Source organism: Chroicocephalus ridibundus, chromosome 16 (genome assembly GCF_963924245.1).
Source record: "Chroicocephalus ridibundus chromosome 16, bChrRid1.1, whole genome shotgun sequence".
NCBI lineage: Eukaryota > Metazoa > Chordata > Aves > Charadriiformes > Laridae > Chroicocephalus > Chroicocephalus ridibundus.
The window spans coordinates 6005682-6028584 of NC_086299.1; the positions used below are offsets into that span (position 1 = coordinate 6005682).

General features: G+C 44.3%; 2 protein-coding genes across 5 annotated transcripts; one reads left to right on the top strand and one right to left on the bottom strand.

Annotated features, from left to right (window-relative positions):
* Positions 1-340: 340 nt before the first annotated feature.
* Positions 341-8008, top strand: LOC134524101 (mannan-binding lectin serine protease 2-like). Of its 3 annotated transcripts, none has more exons than XM_063353783.1 (4): positions 341-478; positions 1673-1893; positions 4700-4896; positions 6179-6368. In XM_063353783.1, exons 2-4 carry the CDS (start codon positions 1800-1802, stop codon positions 6197-6199), a joined length of 312 nt encoding a protein of 103 aa, XP_063209853.1. In that variant the 5' UTR covers positions 341-478; positions 1673-1799; the 3' UTR covers positions 6200-6368. The 3 variants fall into 3 exon arrangements, with proteins under 3 accessions (XP_063209853.1, XP_063209852.1, XP_063209851.1); XM_063353782.1 differs by lacking the exons at positions 341-478; positions 6179-6368 and adding exons at positions 6864-6957; positions 7965-8008 and having other exon boundaries at positions 1072-1893; XM_063353781.1 differs by lacking the exon at positions 341-478 and having other exon boundaries at positions 1072-1893.
* A 2848-nt stretch (positions 8009-10856) lies between these two features.
* Positions 10857-17209, bottom strand: TARDBP (TAR DNA binding protein). 2 transcript variants are annotated; one of them, XR_010073502.1, is made up of 7 exons: positions 16907-17209; positions 16198-16450; positions 15250-15413; positions 14014-14154; positions 13159-13329; positions 12193-12780; positions 10857-11705 (listed from the first exon to the last, which is right to left on the bottom strand). XR_010073502.1 is itself a non-coding variant. In XM_063353885.1 (6 exons), exons 2-6 carry the CDS (start codon positions 16433-16435, stop codon positions 12250-12252), a joined length of 1245 nt encoding a protein of 414 aa, XP_063209955.1. In that variant the 5' UTR covers positions 16436-16450; positions 16907-17209; the 3' UTR covers positions 10857-12249. The 2 variants fall into 2 exon arrangements, 1 of the variants encoding a protein (XP_063209955.1); XM_063353885.1 differs by having other exon boundaries at positions 10857-12780.
* Positions 17210-22903: the final 5694 nt, after the last annotated feature.

Sequence of the window (22903 nt, forward strand, 5' to 3'; positions counted from 1 at the left end):
CACTCTTTGGAAAGGTTTGAATATTCTTTTTCTTGTTCCAAATTTTGTGACTCTGGCCATATCTCCCATTGGGAACGTAGCCTTATGGCTGAAATGTGCTCTTGTGAGCAAAGCCTCGGAGTTCCAGGAGTTTGGTAAAGTAATGTGAATGTCACCAGGGCAGCTTGCATGTCGTGCTTTCATACAAGGAAAGGTAACAGTGCCCTCCCCACATAGATGCAACACAAGGAATGCTGTTCTTCAGCGCAGTTGCTTGTGGCGTTGAGTGATACAGTCAGTCCCTCACAGTGCCTCTCACTGCTCGGCATTAATTTCCATTTGTTGTCCTTTTAGACTGTATCCTCTTTGGGCAGGGACCATCTTCTTAAAACCTGTTGGAGAAATGCCATGCTCTGTACTCGTCAGTGACTAGAGCTCCCCAACTCTGTGGAGGAAACATGATTATTGCAAGAGGTTAACAAATCAGAGCTGAACAGCTGTAAGTGAACTGCTAAAGATTAAAAAGCTCGAGGGATTAAGGAGCATTAGTCGGGCAGCATTTCCTTATTTCTGCAATTTAGCAGGAGTTGCTTTTAATTGTAATTTATAAGGCTCAGTTTCTCCAGTGCCATCTCTCCTCTAGTGCCTGGAGTAAATGGGGAAGGAGCCCTTTTCCAAGTGAGCATGGGAGGGGGTGGAGAGTCTTTTAGATGAGACACTTGACTCACTTTGGGTCACTGCATTTGCAGACTTCTGTGTTACCTTGGGCCAGTCACTTGATATCAGCTTAGAACATCCGTCTGCAAAATGAGAAGTAACGTCACTGCCTTGACTTACTGGGAAGATGCTTAGTAAGTGTCGCAGAAGGTAAATGCGGCAGAGAACTGATCTGAGGGTAGAGTGGCTGTGCAAGCAGTAACCAAGGCTTACTTCTGCCGTATTTAATCTTGTTCAGAAGCTGTTTCATGGTCACAGTGAATTGTGATCAAAGCAGCTTGAAATTTTGCCATGGCTCGGTGATACAATTTATGACCCACCTTTCATTGGAGACCTAATGAGCCAATGACAATGGACTTGAAAGTTTTGAGGGGGTCATTTTTCAGAGTTCAAGCCTCTGGCAAACAGCTCACTGTGATTCTAATAAAAATATGGCCTAAGCATAATTGAGCACTCTCTGGACAGCTCTAAAGCTTGTACTGAGAAGTCAAGGGACAGTATTTCTGCTGGCAGGTGTTAAAAAATTGTTTGATCCTTTTTTGTGCTGGCTAGTTTATGATTTTCTTGCTTGCAAACTTATGGGAAAAAATACTGCCCTGACAAAGGGAACTCCCAGCGGCCACATCCAGGAGATATTAGGAGAAAAGTAAGGTCCAGTCTAAGCCTTTTCATCCTCAAGCTGCAAATTCCCTTGGACTAGCAGAGTATCTTCTGTTGGGTCAGCTAGTTTGGGCTACTCGTGTGAGCACAAGTCAAGAGAGTTTATTGGTGATGACTCACGTTTTTCCAAACTGTTATTACAAAAATCTCACATCAAAATTAGGAAACGGGGTTTAAAGGAGACAGATGTGATGAAGCATGTAGAACTGTTAGTCTCTATCTTTCTCCTCCTTTAGTCCTTCAAAACAAGGTGAAGGCCAGTTTTCTGAATTAGTGGGGTATTAATGGGGCACTGTTCTTACTTACACTGTAACAGCGTATGGGGATCCCAGCTCTGTGCAGAGGCGTGGTGGTGTTTTTTGCCACATGAACACAGAGCCATCACTGCCCTGAAGAGTCTCTCAACCGGCACCTGGGCAGCTCAGAGCAATTCTGCAACACGCATGCTAGAGTGGATTGGGCTAAGGATCCCTCATGTCCAGTCTCCTGCATTTGATACTGGCCAGCGTCTTACGCTTCAGTGGAAGATACAGTTCAGTAAGTGATTTTTAAAGTACACTCCCATAGAGAAGCGTAATCCCGTGCGATAGATCCTCTGTTGTCTGTATGCTAAGTTTAAGATGAATTTACGGCGCTAGTGTATAAAAATTTGCCTTAGATTTCATATAACAGCACAGATTAATTATATGCTATTTCTTAATCCTGTTTTTGTATCGGAGTTGTGGGTTTTGGACTTTAATTTCATCATGTGTCCCTGTGTCCTTTTATTACTAGAGAAAGTAAACAGCCTTCAGAAACTAGTGTTTGTTTCTCTACAGTGTTTTTCTGTCTCTACATGCATATATATGTGTGTGTTACCTCACAGTAGTCTTTTCTCCACCATTTCTCTTTTACATGTTTTTATGTTGAGCTTTAGTCTAGTAACCTTTAATCATACTTTAAGGAAAGAAGATGATACAATCATGATGGTAAATAGAAGCGAAAGTGTTGCTGCCTTCTATCTTTGAGCTCTTGTAAGAGGGAATTTAACCTCACGAAACCTGAGTGTCCCTTCTTTGCTTAGTACATCCCCTGCCTGGGGCAAAAAAACGGTTTTGTAGGTAATAGGAAAGGATTCTATTGGAGAACTAGCAGAGGGTTTGATATTCTGACTTCCTAATGATTTCAGTAGGGAGTTAGGGGTGTAAAGGTAGTACTCATTATACGGTGGCTTGTATGCTTAGGGTAAGACATCCTGCTCAGTCTTTTTTCACACCCATGTTTTCATTCCTATCTCTTCCTATAATTGCCTCCAGAGTGCTCCTGTAGGGGCTGTAAGAGCTGGGACAGATATTCGCAGCATGAGGAAATTTCAGTTTTTAAGAGAAGCAGATCTTTTTGCACATACATGGCTGTGAGCAGTGTACTACTAAAGCTGCATATCAAGTAGGTTTTGGGGCATTTCTTAGCCTGGGCTTGCAGCAGGTGGAAGGAAACATTATAGTGGGACCTGAAAGCCTGGAGAGAGGCAGCGAACTGTGTGTCACTGGCGATATTGTCAGCAGCACCTGCAGCAGCTCAGGAGAGTGTGCTGGAAAATGTGCTTTATTCTTACACAGCCATCAAAATGCTTCTGTAGTTCGAGGCACAATCAGTGGAATTACAGAAGCATGCATTTAACTGGGAAGAATGAGGTAATAACAATTAAGGAAAAAACCCACTTGCTGATAATCCTCTACAAGCATAGTATGAAAGGAAGAGATTTAATTTCCATTGTAGCTCGATTTCTGCGGGTGCAAAGCCGTGTGCTCTTAGGCTGGACTGAGGCAGCCAGAACCTCCGGGTGACTTAGTTGAGCTTTCTCTGCTTCTTTGGACCAAGAGAGGCATTTCAAACAGGATTCAAAAAATAGGAGAGCGCTCAGTTTTAACAAAATAGGCATTTCTAGGTATTTATTAACTGTTTTACTCTGTGTACTTGTCAGCTGTGTTTGAAAACCCAGGACAATGAATTCTGAGTAGAGCGCACAGATGCTCAGTCACTGTGGTGATGGATAGGGTTATGTCAAATAAAAGCAGCTGCTCATAACTTTCTGGGAAGATGGACAGAGAAAGATTGTTCTGAAATTACAGCTTGTGCTAAAAGAAACACTTAACACCCAAGCGCATCATTACTTGTGTTGTGGTATTGTAGTTGTGCTAAGAGCCACACAAACATAAAATAAAAATATTATAATTTTACCCATTCCTGCTTTCCTTTCCAAGTAGATGCTTGTATCCGAATAATTCCTGTAGCAGCACGTAGGCCTGTTGCGTAGGTATAGGGCGGAAGCAGGTTTCATTCTCTGAAGTAAAAGGAGCTTAGAATCTTGGCTAATGAAATCCATAGTTAGTTAATAGACAATAATGTTCGTTCTCTTGTTCACAACTTGGTCCCCTTCCATTAAAATGATAACCTTAAACTGTATGGACTCTTCTAGATGATAATCTGTAATTAATGACTGGATAATGGCATTTTTGTTGGTGGAGGTCGGCATGGTGCGTTTAAGGATGCAACTCAAAGTCAAACAATTTCCCTTTTAAAATGATTTTAGTGTCACAGTGGTGCAAAAATATGCTGGTGCTATCAGCCAGTCCAGCGTTCCTCATCAATTAAAGGATTGCTCATACGGCTTTTGCAGCACATCATAAAGCCTTTGTTCCCAGCTGATCAAAGCACCACTTCACAGTGATCAGATGCTGTCAACAAGCTGAGATCCTCGGGGCACTTGTGGCTGTTCCTTCTTGCTTCTCTTCAGCAGGGAGCATTTGTGGCTCCAATTGTGTCGGCAAGAGGCACAGCTGGTTTTGCTCAGAGAATACAATTACATTTTAAATGTCTGGCAACAAAGGCATTAAAAAGAAAGAGCTGCATGCAGAGGCTTCTGGAATTGAGGAGCTGATAGCTATCCTACCGCTCTCCACACTCCGGTGCAGCAGACAAGCTGCAAATTTAACACCTCAGAATGTTTCTGACGAGCTTCCAGCCATCACACTTGTTTCTGACCTCCAGCCCCACGACTAAGTGGTGCTTTCCCAGTGTCCTTCCCTGCACCGCTTCTGAGGTGGGAGTGCTGGGTGATCCCTGTGCCCAGGTCCTACCACAACAGAGAGAGAAAGAGGGCGATTTTCTCAACAGTGACAAATGCCCGCTGGTGAAATGTGTGAGACCGGCATCATTTCATAGCTAGGTAGGTACGTGGCTCTGAAACTTTCTTGAAGGGATAGACTAGTGTAGAGAAAGATCGGCTACCTTTACCCTGTATGGCTGAACTGTGTCAACGCAACTGTGACCGTCATATTCTGTTGGATTTTTTTTTTTCTAGCCCACTGTCAGGGTCAGTTTTTTACTGAAAGACTTGGAGAAATCACCAGCCCTGACTATCCAACCCCTTATCCCGCGCTCAGCTCCTGCAGCTGCAGTATCCAGGTAGAAGATGGCTCCCTGATCACGCTGGAGTTCACGGAGGCCTTTAATGTGGAGACACTCCCAGGCGTGTTGTGCCCCTCTGATGTCCTTAAGGTAAGGTGAAGTTTATTGCATTTCATCACAGCTTTTGTGAGACAGGCCCAGTTCTTCCACTGCATCTTCTTCAGCCTGTGTTTCGCCGTGTTAATTTACAGTTTTGTCTCCCTGTATCTCCCCTTGCTCATTTCTTCCTCTCATCCCTTCAGTTTTATTGTTTTGTTTTGTTTTCTCCTTTCAACACCTTCCTCTTTTGGGAAATTCACCAAAAACAAAACGAAGCACACCTATGTGTGATGACTTGATAGATTTCATCACAACCTCTGCCCTTACGGCAGATCAGTGATGCCAGGGGCGTCAGTTCAATCTTTTGCATTCAGTTTGCTTCTCTCTAAAAAGGACCCGGTGGCTCCCCAGGAATTCCATAGCAGGCGGGATGCTCGGAGAAAAGGCACCCTGTGAGTTACCAGAGTGACGAGCCATCACTAAACACCTGACTGTTTTTTTTTAAACTTTGCAAGAAAAGACCATTCAAGCTCAGGGAGTCACAGTATTTTAATTGGTTTGTTCTTCTGTAAGCCTCATGGGGGAAGGAATAAAGGCTTAAAGATTTGCCTTTTCTCATTGTTTTCCGATTAAAACACCCAAAAAATGATTTGGCCCGTTCTGTGGAAAGACTTTGCCTGCAAAAATTGAGACACAGGTTAGTGTTGTGAATATGACTTTCATAACTGACATCTCAGGAGCACGCAGTGGGTGGAAGATGAAATACATGGCCACAGGTGGGTAGGAGGCCTCTGTTTAGTTCTCAAGCCCAGACTATTCCCAGAACTTCATTCTGGAAAGGGAAAGGCCTGAATAGCGCCCAAGTAGTGGTGCTTTGAAACACTGGTTTCACGCTTAGTTCTCAGTAGCGTGTCTGTTAAACAATGTAGCTGCTAAGTAGTTTCCTTCTCCAGTGAAGTTTTAAGAGAACTCCTGAATTGCAGCTGATCTTACAGTTCAACTTGGGTCCAGGCACATGATCTGATTTTAGAGAACAATTTTCCCAACTTGTCAAGAGTTATGAGGTGCATGTTAAGGCAGCAGACGTACTGGGTTAGTCCTGTGAGTGTAGCCGGGCTCCGCGCAGGTCAGTGCACACCTTTGGTGTGGGAGATCACAGTAAGTCAGGCACAGCTCTTCCTTTTATTCTCAGAAATGGTAGATGTGTGTCCATGTGAGTGACGCAGTGCAGAGAAAGGGCAGAGAAGGGGCGGGTTTTCCCCGAAGAGCCTTTAGCAGTAAGTAACGAATTCCCTCTTAGGGGGAATATAATCGCTTTTCTGAGCCTCTGCAGATTTACCATGTCCAGTCCTGAAGCACCACCCCATGGTCACATCGCACCAGTGCAAGCGCGGTACGCGCTGGGTGACCGCTCTGCTCTCTGCTGACATGGACGTGTGCCGCTTGACACAGGTGAACCACGGCACTGTCAGCCCTATTGGACTTAATTTCTCAGGGATTAAACATGTAGGTGCCTCTTCTCGTTAATAATTTCTGTTGCTGACGGTAAGAGCTGTATTCAGCACACTGAATTTGTGAGCAGTTGTCCTTTCTTTGATACCCTCCCCGAAGAATTACGTTTTTGCGTACGCCTGTGTGTATGTGTGCCCACGCTGATGCTCTTTGAACACCGCTGCTTAGAGATTTGCTTGTTATTATGTTGGAAGAAAAGAATGATTTTTACGAAAGATTTCACAAGGTCAGTGTAGTGCGAATTTTTAATGTTCTTTCATTTCTTCCTGCATCTCTCCAGGGAAGTTAAAACTGGAATACTTGGGCATTCCTGCTGAATGCCACATTTCAGACTTAGCTCTTAATAACATCCTGCTCCCCAGCAGGCAGTTTCGGAAGATACTCCAGTCTGTGTATGATTACAGCAAAATTCTAAAATCAGTTAGGTGATTGCGTTTTAGGACAACTGTTGTTTTTCTGTAATTAACCCTGTTTGACGTGAAATTAATTTGACCTTTTATTTCTAGTCCTGCTTCTTGGAAGATTAAACTGTTGTGAAGTCTTTTGTAGTGGAATCGCAAAGGGCAGCTTCTTGGAACAAACGAATGGCAAAGGGCATCAGTAAGTCACTGCTAATATTTGTGAATTTGAAAATTTCTCTGCAAATATTTCTATAGTCTTATAGTACCTATAAGCTGACGAGGCAGAACCACCTCATTGTAGAATGGTCACTTTAGAAATCAGATCACCACCTTTACGTTACTCTGAGTTTCAGCATGGCAACCGCTACAATTGCTGTTTAATGGGGAGGAACAATAACCAAACGAAAAATGTTGCGATAACCACAGCGTGACCGGCGCTCCCTGCAGTTATTAATACTGACCTTATGTTTATCTGTTAAATTGTTTACTATTTGAACATGCCTTGGTCTCTCCGAGGCTCCCTGGTGCTGCTGGTATTGCAGATTAATGCCACAAACTCAGTTCAGTTCTCCTTGAAAAGAGTAAAAAGCCGAACCTTCAGTTTATTCCAGCTCTTTTGGAGAATGCAGTTTTATAAATAACTAAATTGTTGTTGCTTCTAAATTGCTTGGCATTGTTTCTGACAGGAAAATTGAACTGTGCTCCAGAAGTATTTGTGAGGGGGAAAAGCCACTGAATGCCCTTATTGTAGAGTACTGGCTTGGGGATTTATTATTTTTTCTTTATTTTTAATGCTTGAACTGCTACATTAGTTACTCTGTAAAATGACTCAAGATTCAAGACTGAGTTTTGGAAGAAACATTTTACAATATAAAAGCATAATTGTTCCTCTTATCTTTTAGATTAGAATATCCATATATTCCAATTATCTTCATTTACATTCAGAACAAATACTTCTCTGTGCCCAAATTCCTAAGCAAAACCGTCTCTCCTGATTATAGAACGTTTCCAAAGGATGTATGTAATACTGACTAATGAAAATTGTACTCTAAATCAAATATTCATTTGCAAGCAATTTTACCATTCCAAAACAATCTGTGAGTTACATTTAGAATCATTAACTTAATTTAATCCATACAAGCATAATAATTCAGTGTCCAAATCTGCAAATGTTGAACAGTTATTGCTGCCTGCATTGTTTTGCAGTTTGTGGAAGCGGAGAAGTGGAAGTGTGGAGCGGACGGATGGCGGAAGGCGATTTTCCTGGCAAGTGATGTTAATTACGGAGCCAGGAGGATTAGGGGGTGGGTCGCTTTTGTGTGACAGCCGGGTTCGAGCAGCTGCTTGTAGTGTAGGTGATCAAAGAAGCCCCTCAGCTTTGAGGATTAAATTGGGGATTTTGAACAAATGCGCGTTTTGCTATGAAGAAGCCTGGTCAGAAAAATTTTTTATTCATAAAGGTTGTAAAAAATGATCTTGTCAACTTTGACAATGATACTGCATCGGTTAGACTGGAGCATAAACTCTCAATTAGCACCAATATCACACCCATTTACCAGGAAAAGACGACAGATTTCAAGTGAGAGCGAGCGCTGGGGTCGCTGTATCGGGGTGGGGGAGAACCAAGACGAGAGGCTCTTCTGTGCTCCTGCTGTACTGAGCTGTGCTTGAGCTACAGCCGCGTAGGCAAAGACACCAGCTCACAGAGTCCCTTCTGCTGGCAGAGAAGCTGCTGTGGAGCGGCGGGGGGGCAGTGGGGGTCCTTGTTGGGTCCTGGCCTTCAGACTGGGCAGTTGTGGGCAGGACAGGCTCTATACAGGAGTCAGCAGTTACAGCCCTTGCCCTGAAAGCTTTATTATAAATAATTCTTAAAAGACTTTTATTTGTAATTCCTACCGGCTATGACTTAGATCACAATAAGAGCTGAAGTATTTAAATACTTAGAAAATAGTACTAAATCCTTCGTGTTTATTAAGCTTACCCATTCTGTTAAAAAGGACAAAAAAACTTGAGTATCCAACACAGTATTCATTTCCCTTTTCTGTCCCAATGGCTGTTAGAAGACCTTTAGCTTTACAGGCTGCCATCTGCCTAAAGAAGGCATCACTCTGGACTTAATAGTATATTTTGTTTTCTTTTAAATAGTGCTGTGGATTCTCCTAAGACCACAGCTTTTGAACGAACACACATCCAGAGAAAACACGCAGGGCATCAAGGTACCTGACACCTCTTCCTCCTGTGTCGGGGCAGCTGGATCCCAGCAGCACCAGCTGCGTTTGGGGACGTTTCCATACGCTTTGAAGTACCGCTGTAGGTACCTGCTGCACAGCGTAGGGACAGCTGTACAGCACTTGCTTTAAAGAAGTTGCAGAATAACTGTTTTGCTGAACATACTGTTATAAAGAATAAGCTTTCATATTCAGATTTATAATTTCAGTACAAGTTCAGCTGAGAACAGATTCTCAGAACTAATTAGAAGCAATGTTATAAAACTCTGACAATCCATATCCCCTCACAATTTACATAAACTTCCTCTTTCTTGTATCTCACATTCTGTCAATCATTCGCATTTCACTTTCTAGAATGACGTAACTGAAAAGGAAATCTCTAAAAAAAACCCCAAAACATGACTCCAAACACTTCAATATGTTTTCAATAGTAGTTTATTTACTCACTTATAAACACTAGAGAATGCAAAGCAGTTTGAAAATACTACTAAAACTTGAAAGTTATTCTAAAATGTTCAGGGATTTTTGTTTGAAGGTGAAGGAAGGCTAAAATTATTAGCAAAGATTACTCAGTGCTGTCAGCCAGCCTGTTAAAACCTAAACCTGGACAATTTAAACAAAATCAAAGCCATGCTAATTACAAAAACTTACCAGGAAGTTCCTTGCAGGGGGGTCACAGTTAGTCTTTGGAGGTCCCAGAATACCATTTTTAAGTGTTACTCAGCAGAAGTAGCTGGTAATAGTGCAAGTGCTAAAATGCAAAATTCACAGACGGTACAGAGTTTGGAGATTATTCTGACAGGTGCAGAAAAAAAAAAATCTAAGCAACTTTTTGGAGCGGGATATGAACAACAGAAGTGTGGGATTACTGCTCACTCCGGTGTTTAGAACCCCTCTTTAAACCCTTTAAGATGTACATCGAGACCCAGCTTTTTTAATACTGCAAGTGGAAGACTAACAGTAGTGCAGTTTCATCCACTATTTAGATGGTCTCCTGTTCAGAAGCCTCAATATAATACAGTAATGGAGATATAAAAGTTAAATAGGTTAAAAACTGTGTAAATATCCATATTCAGAGCATTCTTAGCTACAGCGCAGTAGTATGGTGTATTAAAAAAAAATAAAATGGATCAAGCTTCAGTGGGTTTCAAGTGCAAGTAGATTAAACAATTCCTCACGCTCCTACCACCAGTGGAAATGATCTTCCACCGGTTTCTGCTGAAACATCCTGCTCTTTGTTAAGAAGCTGCATCTTAGTTGACACTTCTGCACCTGTAATAAACTTAGTTTTCCAGATTAAGGCTTCTGTCAAAGTCTATGTACGTTTACTAATGCTTTATTCAGCTGGAAAGTCTTTTCCTGTGACTAGTTTTAAACATGAGTTTATAGCTTGCTTCTGAGCGGAGAGTGTTGCAGACCCCTACTTGCCAGGAGCGGGCTGGTCTAAGAACAAGTTAGAAAACATACATCCCCCAAAGGAGATGCTGTGGACAGAAACACATTTTGACAGTGTTTGTCTCCCCCACCCCACTTCTGATGAGGAACTCCAACTCCTAAAAGAAGTAACGTTCCTTGATACAGATGCAACCTGGAGGGAACTGCTTACCATTCTAGGTGCAGGCACCCAAACGTGTGGGCACTGGATTTTAGATATATACGTATCACTGAACAGTGCAAAAATACAGTGGATTAAAGTTGGGTGTCAGGTATCGATACGTGGTGAGCGGTGGCTCCGTTTGGCTTTTAGAGCATGCTTATCTGAAACAAACCGAATTACTGCAAAAAAGCTTTACAGAAGTTCATCTCAAAAGGGTAAAATTAATTAACTGCTATGAATTCTTTGCATTCAGGGCTGCAAAACAAAGACACATATTACTTAAATCAGTTTTATTTAAGAATTTCCTACAGTGACAAATCTTATAAAAAGCATCCAAACACGAAACTGCAGCAAACAGCATTCTTATGGATATCTTACAGACAGTGGAACTTCCACCCTGAAGAGGCACACTGAGCTCGCTAGTGATCTCTGCCGCAAGAGCTACTGCAAAGCACACCACCAGCTCAATGGTCTCATCGCAAACCCCATCAGCTTCAATTCACATTACCACACTTACAGATCATTAACAGAAAAAAAAAAACACACACCATACAGCATTCACAGCAGTTGACATAAGGGAAAAAAAATACAAATATTCATTTCACATAACACATTCAACTAATTGATTAACTAGGTATAAAACCCACTTAAAGTCTTCCACATATGGATGTCCTTTGAATGCAATAAACACTCGTACTTTATTTGCTATCATGGCTCTCCGCACACTCTCTCACCAAAGCCACAGGATTGAGAGACATCTCGCCAAGTAAAATAAAATCCCATAATGCACCACCAGGTCTCTGCATGCGCTCTCTCCTTTATCTCGCACATACCAGCCCTCTCATGCCTCGGCACCACCATCAATCCCACACAAGGTTTCAAAAGTTCAAACAGCCTTCTGGTTCCATCTCACAGCCTTGCGTTCATAGCGTTGATACGACTCCATGAAATAAAGAGTAGCGGATAAAAATGGAACACCCACCGTCTAAGACGCAGCATGTGCGGTGTGATGAAGTATTCTTGGATGAGAAAGCATGTAGACAGAAGTATTCCTAAGGCAGAATATTTACAGCACTGCTTTCAATGAAGTGCTTCTTCCATACACATTTGAAATGAGATGAACTGCGGAGATTAAATGAAGCCTTCATATCGTACTTTAGTATGGAGGGGAGACAGTGTTAAAAAATAAACACAAACGAAACAAAAACGACACTGTGTTCTCCAACTGGGGCGCTTGGAGAGTCTTATGGTGGGATCAAATTAAAAACAAGAGGGAGAGAATGCTGTTTCTGACCAATGGTTTCCATTTTGAACATGCAAAGAATTCAGGTAGCCAGGAAACAAGGGACAAAGTAATACAGGAGAAACCTTTCCTATCGATTGTAGTGTTAGTTTACCTATCGGGCAAACAGCAGTCCACTTCCAAACATTCAGTATTCCAACAAGATATGTAACAAAACTTATAAAATTCCTTTTACCTTTCTTTTCTTTTTCTTTTTTTTTTTTTTTTGTAAAAAAGAAAAATGTCAAAAATACTGCTGAATATACTGCACACGGAACAAACTGATTTGGAAAATTTTAGTATATATGTAATTTACAGTATACTTACCATGAGTTAGAAAAATTTGATTTCCCACCATAGAGTCAGTATCAGAGCCCACTGCGTCTACATTCCCCAGCCTGACGATTTGGAATCCATGCTTGAACCAAAGCCTCCGTTAAACCCACTGCTGGAGCCCGTGTTGGAGGCCGAGCCCCAGCCTATCGCTGCCCCCGAGTTGGAACCGCCGTACGAGTTATTCCCTGAACTAAAGCCCTGGTTCTGCTCCCGCTGCATGTTGCCTTGAGGCTGGTTGTTCCCCGACGGCCCCGACTGGTTCTGCTGACTAGCCAGCATGCCCATCATGCCCCAGCTGCTCTGCAGGGCCGCCTGCGCTGCCGCCATCATGGCAGGGTTGATGCTAAAGGCTCCAAAGTTCATCCCTCCACCCATGTTACTGCCCTGGTTGTTGCCCAGTCCACCCCCGCCTCCTCTGCTGTTGCCAAACCCCCCTTGATTCCCAAAGCCTCCCGGATTACCACCAAATCTTCCACCTCTCTCTAACTGTCTATTACTATTGTGCTTAGGTTCAGCATTGGATATATGCACGCTGATTCCTTTAATGATCAAGTCCTCTCCACAAAGAGACTGGGCAACCTATAAGAAATAAGGGATTGATAAATATGTGTTAGACTTCCTCTTTTTAAATGTCAGTAGTACAAGATAAAAAAGACCCCACATGATTCTGAGCAGATATTTAACCTGCAAAGGAAGCATATGCATGTACTTCATCCAATTTGAAGTGTTTTATCTTTGCATTCATTGCTACACTAACTACAGTATAAAAAGCCGCCTGTACAACAGCATCTGAAAAGTGTAACCTTAAGACAATTCAATAAATCAAACCAAGCTAATACCACTGGGATTCTCAAGACAGCAGACAAGTGTTCCATGTGTAGTTCCAGAAATAATGCTTTATCAAGCTACTGAAACGTAGGCTGTCTAAATAGGAGGGTAAGATATGTTAAGACGTACCTGATCATCTGCAAATGTAACAAAAGCAAAAGCTCGGAAGGGTTTAGGAATGAAGACATCTACCACTTCTCCGTACTGGGCAAAGAACTGTCGGAGTTCATCTGCTGTCATGTCCTCAGTGCAGCGCCCGACAAACACTTTTCGGCTACGCAAAGGTTCGTCGGGACTTTGCTGGAGAGAATTGAAGGGAAAAAAACCAAAAAAAAATTAAAAAAAATCACCACTATCCTTGAGAACTGAGTTACATTATGGTAAAAGCCTCTTCCAACGTAGCCTGTTCTGAGGACTGAAGATCAAGAAAGTTTGAGATTCTAAGTCAAAGACTTAAAATTCTGTTCAGAACGTGCCTGCACCTTGGTACAGATGAGAAGAGTCACAGGAGCAGTACACAAGAACAGCGACGAGGCTACTGCAGGAGGATGCTTTTTTTGTTTTGGTAGTAACTGCATATGTACACACAGGAAATAGAAGCTTCAGGTTCAGTTTTGAATTCAGACTGACTCATTCTGATCTTCCCTAGATTAGTTATTCCGCCTGCTTTATTCTCCATTTATTCATGCAGCAGACAAGTTAAGCGGGTACTGCTGGACATTAAAACACATTCTCAGATTTCCATCTGTGCTTAATTCCCCCACATAACTAGCTATTTTCCCAACACTTCTTGTTCACTTCCTGCTCACCCACCTCCTCCCCATTTTCCTTCCTTGCTCTCGCTTGTCCTGTCTGGTCACAGACTGGAAAGCCACATCCAAGAGTGCATTATTAATCTGTTCACCTGCTCACCTAACACAGCTGCTAAAGAGGTGCGCTTTGAGTGTTTGGTAAAAATAAAACTAGTAATAAATACAAAAGTACCTTAGAATTGGGAAGTTTACAGTCACACCATCTTCCATCTATCATGTGCCGCTGAGACATTACTTTCACCTGGGTTTCATAATCCGTAAACCGAACAAAACCAAAGCCTTTTGAGTGGCCAGTTTTAATATCCTTCTTAACCTAAGGCAAAAAAAAAAGCATACTTTTAAAGAGATCACAGAAACGGTGCACATCTGTAGTTGTTACTTAACGACATGCTATTTACCAGTCATCTCCTGCATCAACCTTGATACTAAGATCAACTAGAAAAAGTATACAGGAAGTTTTTATTATCTCACTGTATATGCCTACCTTTTCTTACAAAAATTACTGCATTATATAGCCAAAGCAGTGGCCCTGTGTCACCTACAAATTAAAGTTATTAGCTTGCTTTAAGCCAAGGCATAACCAAAAAATGGGATATAAATATTTTGGAATATTGTGATGGCATAGCCAGGCCAGCTGTACACACAACGTGACCACCAAGGGGGCAAACCTGTGTAGCTGCACACAGGAGGCAGGCGGGTAACAGCACATGCAGAACAAGCCAAGTGTATCGGGGCCAGGTGAGATCCCCTTCCTGGGAGGATAAAAATGTGTGAAGACAGATGAAAACTGAGGCACGTTTGTCTTCCGACTCCTGTCACCCATCAAAAAGCCCTCAAGCCTGGCCAGGCCGTCTCGGTGGCTAAGGCCACCAAGGTCCCAGGCACCACGGCAACCCTGCAGCACTGGGTCTGCGGTACCAGGTGCACTCCACTGATGCAGGACACGTGCAGTACGGACCAACAGTCCGGTGTCGGCAGTGATAATACAGACATAACCACTAACATGAAGCGTGCTGTCACTGAATGGATTTAGTAAAGTTCTGTTTGAGGGTTTATCAGTCTTTTAAGCACTCCCATCACAGCAACGTCCCATTCCTTCATACATACATATACACACATGCATATTAGCTGCAGCAATTAGTAACAGTAATATAAATTAAAAAGCTCTTAGAAACACTGTACTCATTAAGCTGATCTGCATAAATTACCACTCCCAAGTATCCCTGACCATCTGTACCTACGCAAGCCTGCAGCTACAAAGCTCATGGAAGAAAATGTAACCTAGGAACAGAGACACAGGGCTTCAGGCCTTCTCTGAGTTTATACGGCTGTTTGCTTCTACTGGCTTCGTCAGAAGACAGATTTCTATCTAATATCCCTCCTTACTTAAGCTGGAAAAGGATTTTACCTGCACCATCAGAACTTCTCCAAATGTACTGAAATATTCCTTTAAGTCTTGTTCAGTGGTTTTCCAGGGAAGACCCAAGACTATTAAATCCGAAGTCTTCTGTACTGCTCGTTTCACTTTCACAGCTGATGATGCATCTGTTTCATCCATTTTTCTTTTGTTATCTGAATATAAAGAAGTACATTAGACATCATCCTGAACTCTGGAAATTGCTTCCACTCATTATGAACCACATGGTATAAAATCTTAGACACTGATGAGAAAAAGTACAGACTACAAAAGATAGGTGCCAGCTGCTGGGAGCTTATTACTATAATTCAGATCCAACTGCCTGCAACTATAAGGAGAGAAGAAAGAACTGTCTACACTTAAGTCCTCCTCCAACATATAATTTGACTGAGTTAGTTTTGTGTTAGTTTACTGAAGTATTACCTGGGAACATCCACAGGGATGTTGAGAAAACCTGAATTTTTAACAAGAATAATTCATTAGCAATTTCATTCCCTCCCCCCCCCTTTTTTTTTGTGTAGCGTGGGGGGAGAAAGAGAGGGTAGAGTGGTCAGGCTTCTCTTTTCCTGAGCATTTTTAAATGGTACCTCTGGCCACACCATGGCTTAAGGAGAAGCATCTGCGAGTACGCAAAGATCCCGTTACACCACAGTCATAGAAGGTCTATACAAGGCTGTGAACCCTCCAAGGACAATGCAAAATTTTGTCATTAAAGTGATTGGACAGGTAGAGAGTTAAAAAAATCTTACTGCATGTCTGAAAACTCAGTGGGATCAGATCTACTCTGCAGGACAGATACATGAATAAAATCACTGAACTTCAGTAAATCGGAGGGTTCAACACTAACGCTGTAGCCATGTCAGATTAGCAGTGGCTCGCATGGACCTCCTGGCTGACAAAGCATGCTTGTGCAAAAAAGCCGAAGGAACAAAGACAAACCTTTAGGGTAATTAACAACGTAGACCAGGTTTCCCCAGCCGGCTTCTGGCGCGTGCAGGATGCCCTCCACCAGCCGGACGCCCCTCATGCACTGTGACACTGGGTTCCGGTACCGCAGCCCGCAGGCCCCGGGGAACTGGGCGGTGACGGTGGAGAGCAGCACAGTGCCGTCATCCTCCGAGGGGATCTCGATGGGCTCATCGTTCTCGTCCTCCGTCACTCGGATATACTCCGACATCTTCGCTGGAAGTTACTGAAGTAGAGCAGAGGGGGGAAAGTGGGGGTAAGCCATCACGGTGCATCCCTTGATTTGGTTTTCACCGCCCTGCCCTTAAGGCGTAAGCCCATCCGTATTAATTACACAGCGGGACACACCGAAAGCGTTATGCACTGACGGTCCAGCCTCGGGCCCCGCCGTACCGACACACACGCATGGACCAACACCTCAGCCCGTCCCGCGGCCTGCGGAGGGACCGACAGCGACAACTCCCCGAGGCACAGAAGGGTTTCCCAGGGCCGCCGCGGCCTCCCCCAGCGGGGCCAAGACCGGTGACGGGCTGCGGGAACAGCCCTCCTCGGCCCCAGCGCCTGACTGACAGGGCCCACCCGCGCCCTCCAGGCGCGGCCCCCAGCGCCCATCCCACCGCCGGCGGCCCCGGCCCGAGAGGTCCCCGAGCGCGCCCGCGGTGCCGTGCCGCGCCCCGCTCACCGGCCAGGGAAGGGAGCGGCGTCTCCGGGCGACCCTCACCGCCTCCGCCGCGCACCGGCCCGCTGCCCTCCGCTGGAGCCGCACAAAATGGCGGCTGCGGCCCCCCTCAGAGGCCGGGCCGGGCCGCGGGACGAACCATTTCCACCGGCGGGGAGAGGTTGTGGCGGAGCGCGACCGGCCGCGGGGACCGCACTAGGCCCCGACTGCGCTTCAGCGACGCGTGCCGCCGGAGCCGCGGGCTGTGTTCGCGGAATGGGGGCGGCGGCGACCGGTGGAGGGAGCATCCCCCCCCCCGCTCCCCCCCCACCGACGGAACCGGTGGTACGGCCCTGACCGCGCCTGCGCGAAGCGCGCTGCGAGCGCGGGAGCTGCCGGGAAGGGGCGGTGGCGGTGCGGCTTCCCGGGGAGCGGGGCGGGATTCCCCGCACACATGCACACGCACGTCGGGACGGGAGGTCCCGCTTAGGCCGAGCTCCCCGTAACTGTTCCCGGTCAATGACGGCGGTAACGCAGAGCCGTAGTGTGGCCCAGGCCGGCCCCGGCCCAGGCGGGTCTCGCCAGCGCCAGGCTGGTGATGGGAGCGGCGGCGCGAAGGGCCGCAGGCGGGGCGAGGACCCGCTTTCCCGGTAGCGGCCGTCGCTCAAGGTAACGGCGGTAGCTGGTAAGGGACCCCGCAGCCGCACCGGCGGGTCCCGGGTGAGTCTCGGAGGCCGGTCAGGGCTTTGCGGAGCCGGCAGCTCCCCGGGGCGGGCGTCCCCAGGAGAGCTGATAAGGGACCTGCGGAGAGGGAGGAGAGTGCGGGGACCGGAGCCCGCCCGGTGTGCGGGAGAGGCTTACCGGAGGGCAGCCATCCCTCTCCCATCTTCACTACCAGAGAAACAAGAATGAGCGCACTTAATTTGTAGCCTAAAAAGGACTTAAGGTTAAAAACAAACAAAACCCCACCACCACCACACACCCCCTCTTTCTAACAAGTCCCAGCCCATAAAGCAGTTTATTTAGGGAAGATGGGGGGGGTCTCCATCACTAGGGAGAAGAATGGCCCTACGTGTACCGAGGGCTCCCTCGGTTGGGCAGGAGAAGACGCCGTTTGCACTTTCAGATTCCTTTCTCACAGAATACGATAACGTTAGTGATGCCAAGCATGGCAATCACCGTAATATCTGAGCATCAGCCTGGAACTGCCAGTGTTTAAGGTTATCTGTAACTTTAGCACAGGAGGCAAACCCTCTGAGCGATACCGTCTGGGGCATGTTGCCACTTGAATAGCATCATTCTGTGCTTGGTAGGAAGGGTTGATCTGACATGCCGCTGTCTGCAGATCTCCTGCAGGCATTTCCTGAGGATCCTGGGAAGAACTAGATTAGCCAGGCTGACTAATGCAGACAGTTTCATGGCAGCTCAGTTCCGTATATGATATTTAGTGTCTTAGTCTGACACCCTCCCCCCCTTTTCCAACAACTGGTTCACCCCTTGGAACTGATGTCTTCATTAATTCTTCCAGATGTTTGGGTTTGGTTGTGTTTTGGGTTTTTTTGTTGGTTTTTTTTTTTTTGCTTTTCTCCTCCATTCACTGCCCTGCTCTGACCTTGTATAAAACCATTTTGTAGGATTCCCAGAAGTTAAAAAGCTAGCAGTTCTATCCCTGTCCTCTAATACCTAGTAAGTGTTCGCTATAACATGGCTTAATCCTCTCTAGACCCAATCTCCCCTTACTTAATGGAAATACCAGATGGTTAAATCTCATTATACAGTATTATAAACTTCTGAACTCCAAAGCCATTATGGCTAAGGGACACTCATGTTCTTTCTGCCACTTTTCTGACTTTTTTTTTTTTTTTTAAAAAAAAAGACGCAGAAGAGCCATCTACATACGTTTTCCTAAGATGCAGTCACAGGAAGGACAGCTAGCTCAGCTGCTGTGCTGAGCCTCCTCTGCTCGTGTATCATACACAAGTCTATGTAAGAGAAAAACAATGATGGCAGGGACGTGGTATTTTCCACCTGGTCTGGTTCCTTTTATAAGGTTAATCATTTGCTTTCAGTCATTTTCATGACCTTCTAGATAAACACTCCACATTTTTATTTTGCAGTGATAATACTATAAAGCTATAAGTTAGTAGCTGTTCTACAGTTTTAATCCATCATTTTCTATATGGATAGTTGCCATTCCACATCTCCCAAGTTCTTTGATACTTTAATAATAAGCTTATCTGGTCCATTAGTCACAGTCACATTAGTTGCAAGCTGCACCAGAGACATCTGTAACACAATCAGTTTTCATTACAAGATGCATATGAACAGGAAGCCACACAGGGTTGTCATTAGCAGAGCTGTGAAGTCCTGCCTGCCATTGTCACAGAGAAAAGGGGTGCACTGCAGAGCTTCCTCTACCCAGCTCAGCTCTGAGACTTAACCAGTAGACTGTACTACGCTATTATAAGGAAAAGAATTCTACCTTCTTCACCCTCCTTTCTCCTCGTCTGTTCCTCTGTGACACTCATCCAGTCCACACATGCACCATGTTCCCACTGCCCATCTAGCTTGACTTTCCTTGCACCAGTCTCCTACAAAGAAGTAAAAATAAGTCTTATTAGTCAGGAAAGATGACCCTCCAGCTAGGAAAGGCTAATCCAGTCCCTTGCATTAATGTATTCTACTGAGTATTTAAGACTCCCACTTAAGACTTCTTCAGTTGCAAAAATTGGCTTCCAGCACCACTGAAACCTAGCCCATCTATGCCCATGTAACTTTAAACTCAGCCTTATCATTTAATTACCATTTTTCAACAGAGTTCTGAGAGACCTGACTAGACGTAGGCTAACAAGATAAGCTAATGCTCCATGTAGGCGTTCTCCTGAAATTCCTTCGTTTTCTAGTCATGCACAATATGCATCCCAAACCCAGTTCTGGTGTTGCCAAGTCAGCACTGAGGTAGTCAGTGCTGTTTGAACATGCTTTGAGGACCAAGTGGTAATTGCAGCATGTCAACATTACCTACTGCACCATTTTGAGTCAAAGCTATAGTTTAGCAATCACGCTATTTGAAGAGGTTGTCATGGCATTCAGCCAGAGTGACCTCTATCTAACAAAGCATCTGGTGGTAATTTCACTAATGAGCAGAGTAAGCATCAATCCTGAACTAGATTTCATGCAGGTAAAAGCTTGGAGAGAGCAACGAGCTCGATGCAGCTTGCTGGCTGTAAAATAGACAGGGAAAGAAGGGCCATTATTCACAACAGAGACTCTGCCCCAAGAGCTTGGTCCTCAGTTTTGGCAACGAACAAGCTTGGAATTAAACAAATGTTACTACCCATTTTCTGTAAGAACTGGGATTCTTGCAGCTCTTTCCTTCTGTTACTTTGCATTATGATTGGATTTAAGTTAAAGCAATTAACAGTAGTATTGCTCTTGAAGTAACTACACCAGTGGGCATACAGCTAGTTAATTCACCAGTTCCCTCACACTGGCAATTCGGAGTGCCCATGGGTGTAGACAAATGCAATATTGTGGTACTAGCCATCATGTATATTGACTTAAGTGTGCCCACAGGCACAAAACAAAATGCAATACAATAACTATTTGCTGCTCTAGGTTAAGTGTGCTCATGGGTACAAGCAAACTCAGTGTAACGATCAGCTGTTCACCCTCCCAAAAGCACTCGGGATGAAAAACAACATCAATGGGCATCTAAATATAACCTCATGATAAAAAAACCCACACAACTGTGGGTGCTGAAACCATGGAGCACTTGGGCCTATTTCTAATCATAGCGCAGTAAAAAGCAGGAGGATTTAATGAATGATGGCATGTCAGTGGAGTCAGGATCTGGCCTGATTTCATCAATAGTTAATAAATTCTATTTCTCAGCTTTACTCCATGGAAGTATCTTATTTTTTTTTCACTGTCAGGTTTCTCCTGCTTTATTGTGAGCGTAAGGAGGATGATCACAGTTTCTCCTCTCTGGACATGAAATACGTGTTCTCTGCAGAGAGGTCTGAGCAACATAGAAACATTAGATCCTCTGTGCTGGTTCTCATTCTAAATACATTTAGCAAGAAAACAACAACAACAAAAAAGCATGTTACCACTGTATCCCTAGGACTGTGCCATTAAGTGCTCTGCATCCTTTCAATCAGCCTTACCCTGTTCTTTCATACCTAGGCACAGTCTTCTCTACCACCTGCACAAATAAAGCCCACCTCGAATGCAGTTGCCTGAAGGAGCAGGACACCCTTCAGTTTATCTATTTCTCTTTGTAATTTGAGCCTCCAATTAAATAGATGCTATTATCACAGAAAAGGAGGTGCTATTCCCTTGAAGGAACAAAATCAGTAGTATTTCTTTTTTCCTAGCTACAACTGAAAATCCATTCACACCCATCAAAAGAAGTGTTTTTACACTGCTTACTTTCTTCCCCTTTTTCTTTGAGGGGGCTTTCACCACAACCACAGGGACATTTGCAATAACTACTTCTTTCCCTCCCCAGAAATACCTGCCATAAATAGAGCTTTCCATACATGAACAAGTTATCAACATAAAAATTTACTAATACCTGGCAGCCTAGAAGCAACTACTACAAAAAGCTTCCCTTAAACAAAATAAGCAGTTTCCGCCCATGTAAAGTACCTGGAAAGATCACTTGGTCCATGGTTCTCACAGTAACACTCCTCCTAATTCCCTTTAGTTGAAACAGCATCTAAGACTTCATTATAGTGCCTGAAATATTTCAGGCAGTTTTCCCGTGATCCTATAAAGCCATGATTTCAATTACCTCATTTTTAATCCATCTGAGATGGTTTAGTCCTGTTTCTTAAAGGGGCTGAATTTCCATGTTCTTTTTAGTTCACGTCCTTATTTACTTAACTCTTCCAAAACTGATTATAACAGGTGATGTGTTTTTTAATCTCTCAGCAAACACAATCAAAGTCAGATTTTTTTACATGCTTGGCTCTTGTAGAGACCCAGAAGGACTCAGGGCCCCTCAGTCTGGGTCCTTTCAGCCCTAGTAGCTGTTTTGCAAAAATAACTTTGGTCCTGTTTCCCTAACTGACACAGTACGAAGAGTTACTGCTGCTTGTTTTACCACCAGACAGATGTTAAGTGTTGGTGGGACAAGAAATAATCTAATTTATCTGAGAGTGAGACAGATTACATTTATTAAAAGCTGTTTTTGAAACAGCTGGGGTCAGCCATCCAGGTGTGGTGGTGTCCTGGCTGCTGCTCTCAAACCCAGCCCTATCATACAAAAGGACCGGCTTGGGGGGGAGCTCCGTTAGGAACTAAAAATGTGATGCAGTAATTGGAAACCCGACAATAGTGACTAAGGGCCCCTGTGAGCTCCACAGCTACTGCTGGCAATTGGGTGCTGACTGCTGTGAACCAGGGCTCAAAGCACAACAGTGTATGGTATCTGACATCTCTTGTTTGATTGGTACCTGTGGGAACTGTCAAATGTTTGCATCTTGTACAGAGAATGCAAAATTAACTTCATTCTGTTTTGTTTGGCAGAGTCACATCAAACCATCTGCTAAGTCACCTCCCTTGCCTTTCTGGACCATCCACAGCAAAGCCTGGGAAGAATTTCTGCCTGTGATTCTCAGAGGTATCTAGTCAGTTCTCAGAGCTAAGTTCTTGGTGAAGATGAGCCAGGCATCTTCCAAAGGAATTTATTGCCTCTTACAGCGTACAGGAGCTGGGATTCAGAGACTTTTTTTGCTAGTTTGTGTAGTAACTCCCAGCATAGAAGAGCCTGAACTTCCATCAGCACAGACTCTTAAACCAAAGGACAAAATCCACAGTCTGGGAACTGTGCTAGAGAACTAGCTTCAAGTCTATAAAATTGGCAGTGTGGGCGTGTGACAGATCCTAAATACTGAATACAAACATTAGTATTTACACTGGAGGTTGGAAATAGACTCCTTCAAAGGCAAAGCCACAGGTGGCTTGGGTAAGGTGTAGCAACTATTCCTGTAAGACCTGGAACGGTGTGAAGGA